The sequence below is a fragment of the Notolepis coatsorum genome, assembly GCF_963971535.1.
Source record: "Notolepis coatsorum genome assembly, contig: SCAFFOLD_1600, whole genome shotgun sequence".
NCBI classification, from domain to species: domain Eukaryota; kingdom Metazoa; phylum Chordata; class Actinopteri; order Aulopiformes; family Paralepididae; genus Notolepis; species Notolepis coatsorum.
The window spans coordinates 4663-25157 of NW_028172438.1; the positions used below are offsets into that span (position 1 = coordinate 4663).

General features: G+C 48.5%; 1 protein-coding gene across 1 annotated transcript in view; it reads left to right on the top strand.

Moving 5' to 3' along the window:
* Positions 1-205: 205 nt before the first annotated feature.
* The window catches only part of LOC311248055 (dedicator of cytokinesis protein 2-like), a gene marked incomplete at both ends in the record, with an annotated part of 35713 nt that continues 15423 nt past the window's right edge, over positions 206-20495 (top strand). Inside the window, one exon of the mRNA XM_084339017.1 lies at positions 206-309. Coding sequence (XP_084195143.1) covers positions 206-309 — 104 coding nt within the window. The remainder of the gene's footprint in view (positions 310-20495) is intronic.

The window sequence follows — 20495 nt, forward strand, 5'->3', positions numbered from 1 at the left end:
AATAATAATAATAATTATAATAATAATAATAATAATAATAATAATAATAATAATAATAATAATAATAATAATAATAATAATAATAATAATAATAATAATAGATTATATATGAATATAAATTATTATTATTAATAATACTATTATTAATAATAATGATGTCTCCTTCTGTCTCCTTCTGTCTCCATCTGTCTCCTTCTGTCTCCAGCCAAGGACAAGAGTGAGAAGAACTTCGCCATGGCCTTCGTGCGTCTGATGAAGGAGGACGGGACGGTCCTGCAGGACGGCCATCACGACCTGGTGGTCTTCAAGGTCAGCACCCAGAGGGGAACGGTTACGGGACGGACTCCATGCAAATATTTATCATATTTAAAATATGTATTTATCTTGAACATACAGTAACCAACGTACAAATCACAGTGAAGACAAAACGTAAGCGTAAACAAATGAGTCCTTCTTCATCTGTAGAAAAAACAAACAAGGATGAGTCAGAGAAGAGGCACGAGGAAGCTTATCTAGTCCCGCCCCTTTCTTACAATATCATAACATTTAAAAAAAAAACTCTCTTAAATGGTGCATTTATATAACAGCTTTTTATCCAAAGCGCTTTTACAATTTGTTCCTCACATTTGACCCCATTCACTCACATGTTCACACACACCGACGGCAGAGGTGACCATGCAAGGTGCCAACCTGCTCATCGGGAGCAGTTTAAGGGGTTAAGTGTCTTTGCTCAAGGACACTTTGCCACACTGCCCGGGAGGAGTGGGAATCGAACCGGGAACCTCCAGATTACCAGACGACTGCTCTACCTCCATACTCTCCCCATACTCTCTCTCTTACTACCTAAGAGGGAGAAAATATAATAATAAATAATATGAGTTTAAAAAACCATTATTCTTTGTTTTGAAGAAATCAAAACATTCCCTGAGAGCAACAATCTATAGTCCTCAGTTCTGTATTTGCATCAGTGCATTTTGTATCTACAGTATTTTTAACCCTTTCACTACCATACTACCAGTAGGCTACTCTAATCTGATAACTTTTTTCAGTAAATAGTAATCTAATTTACTTACTTTTTACAAGCCAGTAATCTGATTACAGTTACTTTTCCAAGTGGCTGTGCGTTACCATTTAGTTACTATCTCATAATGCTGATGATAAGAGAGCCAGGGGTACAGTCAGCTAGACCGTAGATGGGACGTGCGCTCGCACACACACGCACACAGCCACACACACACATGTTTACGCTTATAGCTGATTTTAGAATGGCTTCAGCATGAAGTTATTTTAATTTGGCTACTTGAGAGAGAGTGAAAGATTCATGTTACACGCGACTTGCGGAGTACGCACTGAGTCCGTTGTCTCAGAATGGATTTGGTAGAGAGAGAGAGAGAGAAAGAGAGAGAGAGAGAGAGAGAGAGAGAGAGAGAGAGAGAGAGAGAGAGAGAGAGAGAGAGAGAGAGAGAGAGAGAGAGAGAGAGAGAGAGAGTTGTCGTTCTCATGTTGTGGCAGCAGCGACTTCGTAACCTAGTTACAATCAAGTAATCAGTAAAGTAACTAGATTACTTTTTAAAGGAGTAATCAGTAATCAGATAATTTTTACAAGTAATCTGTGGCATCACTGGACACACCACAGAAGGTTACCCTTTCACTACCACACAGTGTAAACAATATAATGAACTCTGAATATAAAAATACAAGAAAAATAAACGGTGCAAACAAATGTGCATATGAGGGCCTGTACGCCCTATCGGTTATAATGTTACAATAAACAAGACGTCCCACCCTGAGTTTAAGGAGACGGGTCAGTAATCACTCTCTTGTTCAGGTTCATCTCTGTTGTCGTCTACATGCTGTTTTAAAGACCACATAAAAGCTTTATCGTGACGGACCTGTTACCATACTAGCAGCTACAGGACACCAGCAGGAGCATAGAGTGTGCAGTAGGGTGGTTGAAAACACGTCCTTTGCCATCTCTTTAATCCGTTCATCATATCCTGCCAGTCATGAATGCACACATCATCATCATCATCATCATCATCATCATCATCATCATCATCATCATCATCATCATCATCATCATCATCATCATCGCATCATCAAGTGGCCAGAACATCCACTTCAATTCACTTTCTTGCCAAACTCTGCAGCTGTCTTTGTGCATCATTACACACAAACATAATCCACCGTGGTAATGATTATACAGTGCCTTGAGAACGTATTCACCCCCCTTGGCATTTTTCCTATTTTGTTGCCTTACAACCTGGAATTAAAATAGAATCTCTATAAGTCTCTTATGGTATATCTCTATAAGTCTCTATACTGTAAGTCTCTACAAGTCTCTTAGGGTGTGTCTCTATAAGTCTCTTAGGGTGTGTCTCTATAAGTCTCTATACTGTAAGTCTCTACAAGTTTCTTAGGGTGTGTCTCTATAAGTCTCTTAGGGTGTGTCTCTATAAGTCTCTATACTGTAAGTCTCTACAAGTTTCTTAGGGTGTGTCTCTATAAGTCTCTTAGGGTGTGTCTCTATAAGTCTCTTAGGGTGTGTCTCTATAAGTCTCTTAGGGTGTGTCTCTATAAGTCTCTTAGGGTGTGTCTCTATAAGTCTCTTAGGGTGTGTCTCTATAAGTCTCTTAGGGTGTGTCTCTATAAGTCTCTTAGTGTGTGTCTCTATAAGTATCTTAGGGTGTGTCTCTATAAGGCTCTTAGGGTGTGTCTCTATACGTCTCTTAGGGTGTGTCTCTATAAGTCTCTTAGGGTGTGTCTCTATAAGTCTCTTAGTGTGTGTCTCTATAAGTATCTTAGGGTGTGTCTCTATAAGTCTCTTAGTGTGTGTCTCTATAAGTCTCTTAGGGTGTGTCTCTATAAGTCTCTTAGGGTGTGTCTCTATACGTCTCTTAGGGTGTGTCTCTATAAGTCTCTATACTGTAAGTCTCTACAAGTCTCTTAGGGTGTGTCTCTATAAGTCTCTTAGGGTGTGTCTCTATACGTCTCTTAGGGTGTGTCTCTATACGTCTCTTAGGGTGTGTCTCTACAAGTCTCTTAGGATGTGTCTCTATAAGTCTCTTAGGGTGTGTCTCTATAAGTCTCTTAGGGTGTGTCTCTATAAGTATCTTAGGGTGTGTCTCTATAAGTCTCTTAGGGTGTGTCTCTATACGTCTCTTAGGGTGTGTCTCTATAAGTATCTTAGGGTGTGTCTCTATAAGTCTCTTAGGGTGTGTCTCTATACGTCTCTTAGGGTGTGTCTCTATAAGTCTCTTAGGGTGTGTCTCTATAAGTCTCTATACTGTAAGTCTCTACAAGTCTCTTAGGGTGTGTCTCTATAAGTCTCTTAGGGTGTGTCTCTATAAGTCTCTTACTGTGTGTCTCTATAAGTATCTTAGGGTGTGTCTCTATAAGTCTCTTAGGGTGTGTCTCTATAAGTCTCTTACTGTGTGTCTCTATAAGTCTCTTAGGGTGTGTCTCTATAAGTATCTTAGGGTGTGTCCCAATACGTATCTTAGGGTATGTCTCCAAATATCTGGTTGCAGTGCCATGTTTGGTCACTAAGTGGCGCTCCTTGTTTGTACTTGATGTAGCAATTCAACTTGATTCACCTTGAGCCAGTGACTCACTGCACTTCCTGTCTCCCTGCCGTCTGGCACAACATGTTAACTTGTCCTCCAGTAATGATCTGGCGGGTGTCAGTAAATCTATTTATCAATCTACATGTATGTTGAGAGAGTATAGAGCCATATGACCAGGCATTGAATAAGAGTACAGTAAATAAAAGGGTACATCACTTGAAATCCCAACAGTGACATCATCTGACATCGTCTGACTAGCTCTTTCAAGCTATCTCGGTGTGTTCCCTTTGGTAAATGGTAAATGGCTGCTTTTTTATATAGCGTTTTTATCAAAAGCGCTTTACAATTTTTACTCACATTTGACCCATTCACTCACACGTTCACACACTGATGCAAGGTGCCAACCTGCTCGTCGGGAGCAATTAGGGGTTAAGTGTCTTGCTCAAGGACACATCGACACACTGCCCAGGAGGAGCGGGAATCGAACCGGGAACCTCCGGATTGCCAGACGACTGCTCTACCTCCCGAGCCCCCCCCCCCCCCCCCCCCCTTCTTGCTAACGAGTTAACGTCATCACACAGCCAGACACGCTACACCCCACGATACGATAATATTGCGATACTAGAGTTACAATATAGTAATTTCATGCCCACTCCTATAGTGTTTACCCGCTGTGCTCTCAAAATGTTCACCCGCTGTGAAATAGGTCTCTTCACGTTCAATTCATCACAATCAGGAAAGTGGATTCTCTCTCAAATGCAAATATTGAAAAACATTTGGCACGACGGAGGGTTGCGCTGAACACATCTGTCTGTCGTCGGCAAATAACCTCAAAAAGCAATCTCTCTTTCCCCTTTCGAGTCGACCGGTCTGCGAGTGAACCGATCCCGTCTCCGTTAGTTCAGTACGGTACGATAAGCCGCCAGGAGAGTCGCAGCGTCTCGATTGGTCTAAAAAAAGTAATTTTCTGAGTGATTATCTTTTATCGGCCTGTCATCCTTCCCCTGTGCAGCCCCCCCAGTCTCTTCACAATGTATAACTTCTCAATCTTGGAGGAGGTCATCATTAATCACGGCTCTGGGAGTGACATATTATTCCACGGCGTGTGTAGATCTTTCAAAAGATGAAATGTAACGTGGGCAGGCGGCGTAAAATAGACTCTGCCTCACAGTGTTATGTTCGCTCTGGTACCTTTCATGATTATGTCTTTTGTGTGTGTGTGTGTGTGTGTGTGTGTGTGTGTGTGTGTGTGTGTGTGTGTGTGTGTGTGTGTGTGTGTGTGTGTGTGTGTGTGTGTGTGTGTGTGTGTGTGTGTGTGTGTGTGTGTGTGTGTTCTACTGTCATCATGACACAACCTTTTGGCAGTTTTCTAGTCATTTACCATTCATACGCTGATGTAGATGAAGACGGGCGAATGCTTTTCTTCTTTAGCAAAAACCTCATTCTGTCGGCAGACCTTTTTCAAAGTCAAGGTCCGCCGCGAAAGGTTGGGTCATCGCATTTAATTGGAGCCGCAAATTACAGTATAATGGAGAAACTGATATTGTTGCTGCTGTTATATCATCTTTCATTGCCGTGTAAGGGAGGCTGTAGACTAGTTTAGACATATAGAGATCTTTTAGGATCGGGATTAATAGAATAGGATTGATTAGCTAGAGAGGTGCGCTCAGTAGAGTGCATATCTCCACTAGGAGGCACGTCAGACACCAGTGTTGGGACTAACGCGTTACAAAGTAAGGTGTTTCAAGTTTCTTTAATAGTTGTCATACAGAAGTACAGAATACTTTCATACAAAATGCTTCTTACTGTTACTCTCCAGAGACTGTGCTAGACAAGATAGTATCAAATAACATAGTATAGCATGTAATTTAGAAGAAGAAAATGAGGTCACAGTGTTCGGTATAGACATATGTACAATGTTCTGAGTTACCATATAATATACAATACTATGCAGTGTACTAATGTACAGTACTATATAGTGCAAAGCAGAAATGGGATGAGGTACAATTTAGGTACAATTTACAGTAAGGTGTACGAGTTGTAGTGCAATCCTTCATCAATAAATATAAAGTGTGGGGAGTGGGTGCTACAGTGTGTTTGTTTAAAGTGGGTGTGTGCTATAAAGTGTGTGGAGTGGGTGCTACAGTGTGTCTGTTTAAAGTGAGTGTGTGCGTGTGGATGTGTGTGCTATGTGCGTTTGGTGGTTGTTGTTGTGTAGTGTTCATTGTTCGTTTAGCAGTCTGATGGCCTGGGGATAGAAGCTTCTTCTGAGTCTTTCTGTGCTCGCCTTGAGACTCCGGTATCGCTTGCCTGACCGCAGCAGTTCAAAGAGGCAGTTGTTCGGGTGACTGGAGTCTTTAATGATTCTCTTAGCCTTGCCCTTGCAACGCTTGTTGTAAATGTTCTGGAGGGTGGGGAGCCCCCCTCCAATTGTGCGTTCGGCTGAACGTGTCACTCTTTGTAGTCTGCTTCGGTCTTGTGCAGTGCTATTCCCAAACCAGGAGGTGATGTTGCCAGTCAAGATGCTCTCTATTGTACATGAGTAGAAGTTCTTAAGGATCTTCTGACTGACTTGGAACTTCCTTAGGCGCCTGAGGAAGTAGAGGCGTTGTCGTGCCTTCTTCACAACACTGTCAATGTGTGTGGTCCATGTCAAGTCCTCGGATATGTAGGCTCCGAGGTACTTAAAGCTGTTGACTCTCTCAACCGGTGCCCCGTCGATGCTGAGGGGGCTGTAGTCCTTGACCCCCGACCTCCTGACGTCCACAATCATCTCCTTTGTTTTGCTGACGTTCAGGGAGAGGCTGTTATCCTGGCACCATCCCGCCAGGACCTTGACCTCTTCCAGGTAGGCCCTCTCGTCGTTGGTAGAGATCAGGCCCACCACCACTGTGTCGTCAGCAAATTTGATGATTGTATTGCTACTCCGCTGAGCCACACAGTCGTGTGTGTACAGGGAGTAGAGGAGGGGACTCAGAACACAGCCCTGGGGGGCCCCTATGTTGAGGGTGATGGATGAGGAGGTGCAGTTGCCTGCTCTCACCACCTGGGGTCTGCCAGTCAGGAAGTCCAAGACCCACTGGCAGAGGTCATAGTTCAAGCCCAGGTCCCTGAGCTTGGCTATGAGTATGGAGGGGACTATGGTATTGAATGCCGAGCTGTAGTCGATGAATAGCATTCTCACATAGTTCCCCTGCCTCTTGTCCAGGTGTGATGCTGCTGTGTGCAGCACATGGGCTATGGCGTCCTCCGTGGACCTGTTGGGGCGGTATGCAAATTGCAGGGGGTCCATGTTGATGGGGAGGGAGGAGCAGATGTAGCCCTTTACTAGCTTCTCAAAGCACTTCATGGCTATGGAGGTGAGAGCTACAGGGCGGTAGTCGTTGAGGCAAGCAGGCTTGGATTTTTTGGGTACAGGGATAATAGTGGACTTCTTCAGGCAGGTGGGGATGACAGCCTGTTCTAAGGACAGGTTAAATATGTCAGTGAATACCGGGGCTAGTTGGTCGGCACAGACTTTTAGGACGCGGCCGTGTTACAGTAACGCTGTTACTTTTGGCAGTAACTAGTACTCTAATGCATTACTTTTGAAATTCAGTAACGCAGTTACCGTTAGTGAATGGTTTGTTACTGCTTTATTTTTATGTAGATAGGTAGCGATCCAGCGCAGTCCTCCTGACTCCTGTCTGTGTCACCTCACCTGCGGAGACACGCTGTGGGCGTGTTTTGTTTACTATAGTCTTGACTGTCATGGCGGTGCCCACTAGTCGCGTTTTTACACATGGATATTATTATTTTTTGTATCCACTTTTTCTCCTTATTTTCAATTTTTTCTCCCATCCCAATTTTCGTAATTCTAATTCTCCTCTATCCTGAACGTTGCTAGACTATGCCTCCCACTGGTCGGCTGTAGTGAGGATAGAAGCCTTGCATCACGTGTCCCCTCCGGTACACGAGGAGGCAGCCTGTCGCACCTTTCACCAGACAGCTCGAACTCTCAGTGGCGAGGATTAACGCGTGGGAGGCTCACGCTGCCCCCGATACTTCCTGTTTCTGCTGTACAGGCGTCACCCAACCGACCTGTAGGAGTCGCTGTCCACAACGTCCAATCCCCACCCACCGGCTTTCCCACCCTCTAACACTGCCAATTGTGTTAGTATGATGGCCGGCCAAGCCGGAAGCAATGCCGAGAGCTGGGCTCGATACGAGCATCTCCTGCGTTAGTGGCGAGCGCCTTGCCCACTGCGCCACCCAGCCGCCACACATGGATATTCTCACTATTTCTCTTTTTGTCGACCACAAAGAAAAGAACGTTTTAGTTAAATGTAATTTGTGTCTTGGCTCAAAGATCCTATCTACTGCCCATGCTTCAACGAAGCTAGTAGCTGAGTCTAACGTTAACAGGACTCATCCGAAGCCGAAGAGAGAATATACAAAATGGAAATGAGCTAAAGATAATGTTTGAGGGGCTGGACTACATCTCGACCACCGCAGACTTTGGTGAGTTCAGTGATGTGAATGCAAATGAATGGAAACTGTCAAGTTGATCAACAGATTTTGACTGTAAGAATCTGCAAGGGAATCTCATCAATACTAATCAAACAATATAGTCCTTTCATGCACAATTGATAACCTAACTATTCTAACGTTGCAACGCACGATTGATATCTTAAACAACGTTGCAAGGCGGTTATAATGAAAGGCTCCGACATCAAGGCTGTTCCTTCAACCTAAGCGGCGATACAATCTAACCGTCTGATTAGGCACAGCGCATTTCTTATTACGTCGGGAGTCGGGACAAAATATCTTTGTTTGTGTCAGATTTGTGTTTGTATAGACCACATTGCTTAGCAGAGTTCAGTGATGTGGATGCAAATGAATGGAAACTGTCAAGTTGATCAACATATTTTGACTGTAAGTATGTGTAAGGGTGATGGGAGCAATTTTTTTTAAGTAACTAAATAGTTACTTTTCACAGTAACACATTACTTTTGGGTGTAAGTAACTAGTAAAGTAACTGAGTCACTATTTTTCAGTAACTAGCACAACACTGTCAGACACAGAGACAGACAAACACACAGACAAACAAACACACAACAAATGGCCTGACTGACTGCTCTCCTTATAGTTATTAGCATTAGCTTGCTAACGCTAACAAAGACACAGACAAACACACAACATCACTGACTGCTTCCGCGCCTAACATGGCAGCGGAGATACACATACGGAGATACACATACATCTGTCTCAAGACTAGTCCTGCATGTATCAACAAATGCGCATGTTGTTGTGAATTTATGTGTGCCATTATTACAACCAAATGTAATAATTGTGGAATATATTACTATAATGAGCTGTATGTGTATGAACCAAGCATCTGACTGTAATGTACCTGTACTTTATACGTGACAAATAAACTACTACTACTACTACTACTACTGCTCTCGTTATAGTTATTAGCATTAGCATGCTAATGCTAACAAAGACACAGACAAACACACAACATCACTGACTGCTCTCCTCATAGTTATTAGCATTAGCATGCTAATGTGACAGATCATATTGGTCTGCGTTGTGTTGATGTTAAATGAGAATGTCCCGAGGGGGAGTCGAACAGGGGGCTCCCGCGCCGCGGGCGACGACACAGGCCGCTGCACTAAGAAGTGAATCCACTCCCAACTACCGTACCTATGCATCTGTTAACCCTGTTATGAGGAAGTGAGTTTAATTTACCAGCCCGCACTGCCACAGTCACTCGTCAACACACCTGTTTCCGTGACTGTGGACATACCCACGGGCTTCCCCGTTACACTAACGTTAACAAACACACAGATAAACACACAACAACACTGACTGCTCTCCTTATAGTTATTCAAATAAGCATTAGCAAACACCCGCTCTCCAAATTACAGTTGGTATGAACTCCAACAGTCCCTTAAAGCTTGAGATTCTCCTCTCTGTTGCAGAGTTTGTCACTGTGTTTGAATCTATTTGTTATCCTTGCTCTTTGCCTCATCGTGTTGTGATTTTATATGCTTTTTTTGGTGTGCTCATTTCTGTACGTACACTCGACGTAACTGTAAATGAGGGAAACTGCAGGTGCATTTCGAGGGTTAAAAAAAAAAACGAAAACGTTGAATTTGACGACCGACGACAGCCCTTTTTTCCTTTTGTCAAACCAATCCCATTATTCCGGGAGAGCGGATTGGAGAGAGAGGCCCTCGCCACCCCGCCAGCCAGTCTGAGTCTGAGTGAAGAGTATAGACCAATACATTTCCTGCCAAACGAAACGAAGCTCAAAAACTCAATCCCTTTATTGATTAAGTGCCAAACGCAATGAAGATTAATTACCGACGATTCACTCTCACGGAACCTCCCCCGCCCCTCTCCCGTGCCCTCTCTCTCATTTAGCGTTCGTTATCCCCGCTCTGTGCTGTCCCCCCCCGCTGATCTCTCTGCTCTCCACGGGCCGGGCGTTCGATGCGGCGGTATTTAAAAAGTGTGAAGCGGAGGGGGTTCAGAGGTTAATTAAACAGCGCGGTGCGAGAGCGCACAGGGGCGGGTCTAAAAAGACTTGCGGGGATCAAAGTGTCACGTATAAACAATACTAATGAGAGACGATATTTAAAAAATCTGCCCTTTTTTTTTTTAGCTCTCTTCTACGTCTCTCTCTCTAATCCCTCGCTCACCTGTTTCTCGTCCTTTTTTTACCCTCCTCTCCTTTGGCTCTGCCCGCCGCGCCAACCAACCCCCCCCCCCCCCATCTCTCTCTCTCTCTCTCTCTCATCTCTCTCTCTCTCTCTCTCTCTCTCTCTCTCTATCTCTCTCTCTCTCTCTCTCTCTCTCTCTCTCTCTCTCTCTCTCTCTCTCTCCACTCGTCCTCTAGGTTAAGGATTACAAGGCTAAGTACTGTTGACGTAAACAACTCAACGGGTCGCTTCACAGCGCCGACCCTGTGGAATACTAGTTGATTCCACATTTTCTCTCCGGTCTCTTCTTGTTTTCCCGTTTTTGCTTTGATGTTCGGATGTTCAAACGGACGTGGCTGGTCAGAGGCGGTTCCGGCCAATGGTCGCCGTGCGTTCACGCGGGTCGTGTCTAGATCCAAACCCCCGGAAGGACGTCTTCTTTCATGGGAATGGCCACTTTGTGTGAGCCTATAGCTAGAAAGCCGGTTTAACCGTCTGTAGTGTGGTGGTGAAAGGTTAACCTTCTGTAGTGTGGTAGTGAAAGGGTTATATATGTATAACCCTTAATTTATATATGTGATCGTTCACACCGGGGAACAATTGGTTCGGAACATGACGGAGGCTTTACACTGAACACCGATTTTTCATGTTCCGAATAGGGCTGCAACTAATGACTATTTTGGTAGTCGACTAATCTGTCGATAATTTTTTCGATTAGTCGACTAATCGAAAAACAATTATATAAAAAAAAAAAAAAAAAAAAAAAAATATATATATTTTTTTTTTGCACTACCTATCTTTGTGAAAGTGGCTTCTCAGCTCTGGTCCAGCTGAAGACAGAGCAGAGGAACAGATTGGACATTGAGCATGACCTCAGAGTTGCTTTGAGACTCTTGTCAGGACCAAACAACATCCCCAGTTATCCCATTAGTTCTGTTATGTTAAGCTAAGAAGTCTTCAGCTGGCTGGACCAGAGCTGAGAAGCCACTTTCACAAAGATAGGTAGTGCAAAAAAAAATAAAAAATTATAATTTAATTTAATTTAATTTATTTAATGACTAATCGACGCAACAATTTCTCATCGACGATTTTTCATAATCGACGTCGTCGATTATGTCGACTAATCGTTGCAGCGCTATTCCGAACCAATTATGCCCGGTGTGAACGCGCCTAACAGTCCGGAGCAGCCGGAATCGAACCGGGATCCTTCCGGTTACCGGGACGACCGCTCTACCTCCTGAGGCCATGTTTAGACGCGGAAACGCTCGCGGGTGAATCCGGCAAGATATTTTTTCAGATGCGCTGGTGACTCCGCCTTAAGCTATCTAGTGTTCTATATATATCTATGGTCTAAACGACCTGAGGCAGTGTAGCGTATGGGTTAGCGGGGCTCCGTCGTCTCGAGTCGACTACACTTTCACAGCCTCGTCTGCACGAAGAATTCCCTCCCAAAACACTAGTCTAAACGCAAAATTAAAAGTGAGATCGCAAGACGACTTCTGCGGTTTCTGTTGAGACTCCCTCCGTCTAAACACTGTCACCTCTGGGCGTTAACCCCTTCAGGAAGGGCTCAGTAAATATAATGGTGCACATGTTGTTCTGGGAAGCCCACGTGATTCTGGGCTTCTGGGATTCTGTCTTTGGTGTGTCTCAAATATATACAGAACTGGACTGGTAGGGAACATGTGGGTTAGGAAGTAAATTAATAACTCTCCCGTCCCTCAATACCAACCGCTGAAGCACCCGTGAGCAAGGCACTTAACCTCCAACTAATCCCGTGGAGCTGCTCAGTGGCCAAAAGTGTCAGACTGTGGTTGTACTGGGCAGCTCCTAGTGGTCAACAGTGTCAGACTGTGGTTGTACTGGGCAGCTCCTAGTGGTCAACAGTGTCAGACTGTGGTTGTACTGGGCAGCTCCTAGTGGTCAACAGTGTCAGACTGTGGTTGTACTGGGCAGCTCCTAGTGGTCAACAGTGTCAGACTGTGGTTGTACTGGGCAGCTCCTAGTGGTCACCAGTGTCGGACTGTGGTTGTACTGGGCAGCTCCTAGTGGTCAACAGTGTCGGACTGTGGTTGTACTGGGCAGCTCCTAGTGGTCAACAGTGTCAGACTGTGGTTGTACTGGGCAGCTCCTAGTGGTCAACAGTGTCAGGCTGTGGTTGTACTGGGCAGCTCCTAGTGGTCAACAGTGTCGGACTGTGGTTGTACTGGGCAGCTCCTAGTGGTCAACAGTGTCAGACTGTGGTTGTACTGGGCAGCTCCTAGTGGTCAACAGTGTCAGACTGTGGTTGTACTGGGCAGCTCCTAGTGGTCAACAGTGTCAGACTGTGGTTGTACTGCGCAGCTCCTAGTGGTCAACAGTGTCAGACTGTGGTTGTACTGGGCAGCTCCTAGTGGTCAACAGTGTCAGACTGTGGTTGTACTGGGCAGCTCCTAGTGGTCAACAGTGTCAGACTGTGGTTGTACTGGGCAGCTCCTAGTGGTCACCAGTGTCGGACTGTGGTTGTACTGGGCAGCTCCTAGTGGTCAACAGTGTCGGACTGTGGTTGTACTGGGCAGCTCCTAGTGGTCAACAGTGTCAGACTGTGGTTGTACTGGGCAGCTCCTAGTGGTCAACAGTGTCAGGCTGTGGTTGTACTGGGCAGCTCCTAGTGGTCAACAGTGTCGGGCTGTGGTTGTACTGGGCAGCTCCTAGTGGTCAACAGTGTCAGACTGTGGTTGTACTGGGCAGCTCCTAGTGGTCAACAGTGTCAGACTGTGGTTGTACTGGGCAGCTCCTAGTGGTCAACAGTGTCAGACTGTGGTTGTACTGCGCAGCTCCTAGTGGTCAACAGTGTCAGACTGTGGTTGTACTGGGCAGCTCCTAGTGGTCAACAGTGTCAGACTGTGGTTGTACTGGGCAGCTCCTAGTGGTCAACAGTGTCAGACTGTGGTTGTACTGGGCAGCTCCTAGTGGTCAACAGTGTCAGACTGTGGTTGTACTGGGCAGCTCCTAGTGGTCAACAGTGTCAGACTGTGGTTGTACTGGGCAGCTCCTAGTGGTCAACAGTGTCAGACTGTGGTTGTACTGGGCAGCTCCTAGTGGTCAACAGTGTCAGACTGTGGTTGTACTGGGCAGCTCCTAGTGGTCAACAGTGTCAGGCTGTGGTTGTACTGGGCAGATCCTAGTGGTCAACAGTGTCAGGCTGTGGTTGTACTGGGCAGCAGCTCCCAGGTGTGAATGTGAAGCAGGGAATTGCTGTGTGGTGGAACATCTAACTATAAACAGTTATGAAATGTACTTATGAATAATAGATATACACACATGTTCTACTTTAAATAATAATGATATAGTCTAGGTGTTCGTGTAGGCCTGAGGACATGTTTAGCTGTAGACGTGGATGTTTCCACGCATTAAAATGACAGAAAGTCAGGATGATTTAACTACTTAAGCATCAGGCAAAAATGGGGCTAGTTTTGCACAACACGCCTGACGATTACATACCCAAAGTAATTAGTGATTTATTATACTTTATACTTATAGCACATATGCATGAGTCTGGTCTCTTTTGAAAGGAAACATTCTGAACTTTCTTCCACAACACTCTGAAGAAGTGTTGTGGAAGTGACCAGAAGAATCACTCTAATGTGCTAATGAAATAGAGTTACAGAGGGTTGAACACGCTGGAGTAAAAGTTTAGCTTACTCATATTTCTGTCTACCTGTTGCCAGATGCCTGTTTTTGAGTTCCAGCAGGGTAGATGGTAGGGGTGGGAATCACCAGAGGCCTCACGATACGATATTATCATGATACTTAAGTCACGATACGATAGTATTGCGATTCAAAATATATTGCAATATTATTATTGCGATATATTGCGATTTATTACCTTTTTTTTCAACTGCAAAGTAAAACTTTGTCAACATGTTTTATCTAATAAAATTAAGTTTTCAGTCTGTTCATCTCACTTCAATAATTTGTATTGCAACAAATGGGATTTTATCAAGCAGACAGATGTCAACACTGTAATCTGTGTTGCATGTACCTGACAAACTGAACTGTTTGTATTACAGTCATTATTCCAATTTAACTGAATGCACACGTGTGCGTGTGTGTGTGGACTACTGTACTATTACAGGTATTGAAATGAACAATGTAACTTTCTTACACAATTTCTTTTATAATAAAATATCGATACTTGGCGTCCTTGTATCGATACAGTATCGCCACGCAAAGTATCGCGATACTATACTGTATCGATATTTTCCCCCACCACTAGTACATGGAGTGATGATACAGGAGCCTTTAAACTAATAGTAGAGAGGGTGTGAGGTTTTGTCCGCTGCTCACCAACTTTCTCTGTTTTCTTTAAGCCTACTGTTAGAAATTCCCTTCTCACTCACTCTCTCTAGCCCCCACCCTCTCGTTCTTTACTCTCGTTTACTCTCAGTGGCCACACCTGGACTATTATCAATTACCTCTCGCACCTGTGGTGGCAGGCTAATTAGTTCCCCTGTGGGCTTTAAATACCAGGGCTCTTCCCCTTGTTTCGGCGTGGGGTCGTGTTGTATTCATGCTGAGTCATATTCTCTAACATCTAGACTCTTTCGGGAGATCCTCTGGTCTACCAATGCTGTATATGGATTTCTCCAGCCTTGAGATGTTTTGCTCCAGCCTTCGTCTGCTGTCGCCGTAGCCTGTGGAGGAGACTGTTCTGCGCTCCCTGTACTTCCACGGGAGGCACCCCAGCGCTCCACTGCAGACCCCAGCGCAGCTGTTCGTCCTGACGCACATCTAGACCAACGCGCTTCTGCAAGGGCTTGGCACGCTCTCCAGTCACCAGCGCGCAACGCGCATCTTCAAGGGCTTGGCACGCTCTCCAGTCTCCAGCGCGCAACGCGCATCTTCCAAGGATCCTCGTGCTTGGCACGCTCTCCAGTCACCAGCGCGCAACGCGCATCTGCAAGGGCTTGGCACGCTCTCCAGTCACCAGCGCGCAACGCGCATCTTCAAGGGCTTGGCACGCTCTCCAGTCTCCAGCGCGCAACGCGCATCTTCCAAGGATCCTCGTGCTTGGCACACTCCTCCTCGCAGACGCACCCCGAGGCGTCTCTCGGTTCCGACGTGCACACCAAGGTGTGGCGCGCCACTCTGTTCCTCGGCTCCGACAGCGGCTACCCGGTGGACGACACCCTCGCCACCGCCGCTGTTCCAGCACCCTGTTCCTCGGCTCCGACAGCGGCTACCCGGTGGACGACACCCTCGCCACCGCCGCTGTTCCAGCACTCTGTTCCTCGGCTCCGACAGCGGCTACCCGGTGGACGAGACCCTCGCCACCGCCGCTGTTCCAGCACTCTGTTCCTCGGCTCCGACAGCGGCTACCCGGTGGACGACACCCTCGCCACCGCCACTGTTCCAGCACTCTGTTCCTCGGCTCCGACAGCGGCTACCCGGTGGACGACACCCTCGCCACCGCCACTGTTCCAGCACTCTGTTCCTCGGCTCCGACAGTCGGCTACCCGGTGGACGACACCCTCGCCACCGCCACTGTTCCAGCACTCTGTTCCTCGGCTCCGACAGCGGCTACCCGGTGGACGACACCCTCGCCACCGCCACTGTTCCAGCACTCTGTTCCTCGGCTCCGACAGCGGCTACCCGGTGGACGACACCCTCGCCACCGCCGCTGTTCCAGCACTCTGTTCCTCGGCTCCGACAGCGGCTACCCGGTGGACGAGACCCTCGCCACCGCCGCTGTTCCAGCACTCTGTTCCTCGGCTCCGACAGCGGCTACCCGGTGGACGACACCCTCGCCACCGCCACTGTTCCAGCACTCTGTTCCTCGGCTCCGACAGCGGCTACCCGGTGGACGACACCCTCGCCACCGCCACTGTTCCAGCACTCTGTTCCTCGGCTCCGACAGTCGGCTACCCGGTGGACGACACCCTCGCCACCGCCACTGTTCCAGCACTCTGTTCCTCGGCTCCGACAGCGGCTACCCGGTGGACGACACCCTCGCCACCGCCACTGTTCCAGCACTCTGTTCCTCGGCTCCGACAGTCGGCTACCCGGTGGACGACACCCTCGCCACCGCCACTGTTCCAGCACTCTGTTCCTCGGCTCGGACAGCCAGCCACCCGGTGGCGATGCCCTCGCCCCGCTGCTGTCCCTGTACCATTACGCATACGCCTGGGTGAGTTTTGATTGTGATGTCACTCACCCAGCGTAATGCCTCTTGCCCCCGTTCCCGCTGCTGTTTCCTGTACCATTACGCATACGCCTGGGTGAGTTTTGATTGTGATGTCACTCACCCAGCGTAATGCCTCTTGCCCCCGTCTCGCTGCTGTTCCTGTACCATTACGCATACGCCTGGGTGAGTTTTGATTGTGATGTCACTCACCCAGCGTATTGCCTCCTTTAGTTCTCACTTAGTTAGTAGTTTGGACATTTCATCTCCCACTCTGTTTTTGTTCTCACTTAGATAGTATTTTTGGACATTACATCTCCCCCTGTGTGTTTGTCACACGAAGATATTATTACTTTGTTACTTTGGTTATTTGGACTGTTCTGCATCTGCTCTGTTTGTTCCCTTTTGAATATTAACCCTCTCCTCTGTTCTGCAGAGCGGCCCAGATGTTTTCCCACCAGTCCCCAGTTCCTCCCTGTCCCCAGCCCGCCTCCGCGGGTCTCTGTCCCCTGTTCCTCCCTGTTCCCCAGCCCGCCTCCGCGGGCCTCAGTCCCCTCTGTCCCTAGTTCTCCCCTTTCTAGTTCCACCTAGTTCCTGGTCCCAAGTTCTCCCCTTCTAGTTCCACCTAGTTCCTTGTCCCTAGTTCTCCTAGTCCCCAGTTCTCCTGTTCCCTAGCTCTCTTTGTCCCGACTTCTCCTAGTCTCTAGTTCCTCCGTTTCCTTAACCTTCCCCTAGTGTTCCTTTAACCTTCCCCCAGCGTTCCTTTAATGTTTCCCTTAGCGTTCATTAACCTTCCCTTAGTGTTCCCTTTTCCTGCCCGCCTCTTAAAGGCACCTAGTTTTTCCCCTCTTGTTATATTCCTGTATTTGTGTTCTCCCTTAAAGGGACAGTGCCCTTTTTCCCTGTCTCTCAATAAATATCTGTTTCTTGGCAAACCATCATACCTGTCTTGTGTTGTGCGATTGGGGTCGGTTACAAACCATAACAGTACGACCCCACCAAATCGACGACCCCAGCCAGCACAGACGGTGTATGTTGAGTTTGCCTTTTTTTTTCTTGTTCCCTCTAGCTCCCCTCTAGCTTCCTTGTTAGCCTGTTAGCTCCCCTGTTAGCTTGTTGGTCTCCCCGGTTAGCTCCCCTGTTAGCCTGTTGACTCCCCCATTTGCTTCCCTGTTAGCCCTGTTTAGCTCCCCTCTTAGCCCTGTTTGACCCCCCTGCAGCTTGTTAGGCCTCTACTACCAGCATGGCCCTGTCTGCTAGCTTTGCCTCGGCGGCTAGCACAGCCTCTATGTTAATGCAGCCCTTACTGCTGGCATAGGCCCTGTAGCTAGCCATGCCCTGGCAGCTAACCCAGTCCCTCAGCAGAGCCCCAGTCTGCTAGCTTAGCCCCGGCTGCTAGCACAGCCTCTATGTTTATGCAGCCCTTGCTGCTGGCATGGGCCCTGTAGCTAGCCATGCCCTGGCAGCTAACCCTGTCCCTCAGCAGAGCCCCAGTCTGCTAGCTTAGCCCCGGCTGCTAGCACAGCCTCTATGTTAATGCAGCCTTGCAGCTGGCATAGGCCCTGTAGCTAGCCAGGCCCAACCAGCTAACCCGGTCCCTCTGCATGGCCTCCACTTTTTTGTGTAGTTTATCCCACTGCTAGGACTGCCCTTTCAGCTAGCAAGGTCAGTTTATCTCCCACTGCTAGGACTGCCTTTTCAGCTAGCAAGGTCAGTTTATCTCTCACTGCTAGGACTGCCCTTCAGCTAGCAAGGTCAGTTTATCTCACACAGCTAGGACTGTCCTTCCAGCTAGCTTGTTCTCTCATGCTGGTCCAGCCCTGTCTGCCAGCCTAGCTCCGGCAGCTAGCGCAGCCTCTATGTTGATGTAGCAGTACAGCTGGCATAGGCCCTGTAGCTATCAGTGCCTTGGCAGCTACCCTTTCCCCCTGCTAGCCTAGCTCGGCAGCTAGCGCAGCCTCTATGTTGATGTAGCAGTACAGCTAGCATAGGCCCTGTAGCTATCAGTGCCTTGGCAGCTACCCTTTCCCTCTGCTAGCCCTTTCCCGGTGCTACCATGGTTACCCCTTAGCTACCCTGCTTGCCCCTCAGTTCCTCTAGGCCAGTTCTCTAACCAGTTCTCTAGACCGGTTCTCTAGGCCAGTTCTCTTGGCCAGTTCTCTAGGCTAGTTCTCTGGACCCAGTTCCTCCTGACCCGGTTCCTCTAGGCCCGGTTTCCTCTAGGCCAGTTCCTCCTGTTGCCCCTCTGCTACCCTAGTTACCCCTCGGCGACCCTGTTTCTTTTGCTAGCCCCACTCTTGTGGTGGCTTCCCCTGCTGGCTTGGCCAGTACCTTTTGTTTTTGTCTTGTTTTGCCCCCTGCCACTCTGTCTGTATTTGTTTTGGGTCGCCAGGTGGCTCCCGTTGAGGGGGGGGTACTGTGAGGTTTTGTCCGCTGCTCACCAACTTTCTCTGTTTTCTTTAAGCCTACTGTTAGAAATTCCCTTCTCACTCACTCTCTCTAGCCCCCACCCTCTCGTTCTTTACTCTCGTTTACTCTCAGTGGCCACACCTGGACTATTATCAATTACCTCTCGCACCTGTGGTGGCAGGCTAATTAGTTCCCCTGTGGGCTTTAAATACCAGGGCTCTTCCCCTTGTTTCGGCGTGGGGTCGTGTTGTATTCATGCTGAGTCATATTCTCTAACATCTAGACTCTTTCGGGAGATCCTCTGGTCTACCAATGCTGTATATGGATTTCTCCAGCCTTGAGATGTTTTGCTCCAGCCTTCGTCTGCTGTCGCCGTAGCCTGTGGAGGAGACTGTTCTGCGCTCCCTGTACTTCCACGGGAGGCACCCCAGCGCTCCACTGCAGACCCCAGCGCAGCTGTTCGTCCTGACGCACATCTAGACCAACGCGCTTCTGCAAGGGCTTGGCACGCTCTCCAGTCACCAGCGCGCAACGCGCATCTTCAAGGGCTTGGCACGCTCTCCAGTCTCCAGCGCACAACGCGCATCTTCCAAGGATCCTCGTGCTTGGCACGCTCTCCAGTCACCAGCGCGCAACGCGCATCTGCAAGGGCTTGGCACGCTCTCCAGTCACCAGCGCGCAACGCGCATCTTCAAGGGCTTGGCACGCTCTCCAGTCTCCAGCGCGCAACGCGCATCTTCCAAGGATCCTCGTGCTTGGCACACTCCTCCTCGCAGACGCACCCCGAGGCGTCTCTCGGTTCCGACGTGCACACCAAGGTGTGGCGCGCCACTCTGTTCCTCGGCTCCGACAGCGGCTACCCGGTGGACGACACCCTCGCCACCGCCGCTGTTCCAGCACCCTGTTCCTCGGCTCCGACAGCGGCTACCCGGTGGACGACACCCTCGCCACCGCCGCTGTTCCAGCACTCTGTTCCTCGGCTCCGACAGCGGCTACCCGGTGGACGAGACCCTCGCCACCGCCGCTGTTCCAGCACTCTGTTCCTCGGCTCCGACAGCGGCTACCCGGTGGACGACACCCTCGCCACCGCCACTGTTCCAGCACTCTGTTCCTCGGCTCCGACAGCGGCTACCCGGTGGACGACACCCTCGCCACCGCCACTGTTCCAGCACTCTGTTCCTCGGCTCCGACAGTCGGCTACCCGGTGGACGACACCCTCGCCACCGCCACTGTTCCAGCACTCTGTTCCTCGGCTCCGACAGCGGCTACCCGGTGGACGACACCCTCGCCACCGCCACTGTTCCAGCACTCTGTTCCTCGGCTCCGACAGTCGGCTACCCGGTGGACGACACCCTCGCCACCGCCACTGTTCCAGCACTCTGTTCCTCGGCTCGGACAGCCAGCCACCCGGTGGCGATGCCCTCGCCCCGCTGCTGTCCCTGTACCATTACGCATACGCCTGGGTGAGTTTTGATTGTGATGTCACTCACCCAGCGTAATGCCTCTTGCCCCCGTTCCCGCTGCTGTTTCCTGTACCATTACGCATACGCCTGGGTGAGTTTTGATTGTGATGTCACTCACCCAGCGTAATGCCTCTTGCCCCCGTCTCGCTGCTGTTCCTGTACCATTACGCATACGCCTGGGTGAGTTTTGATTGTGATGTCACTC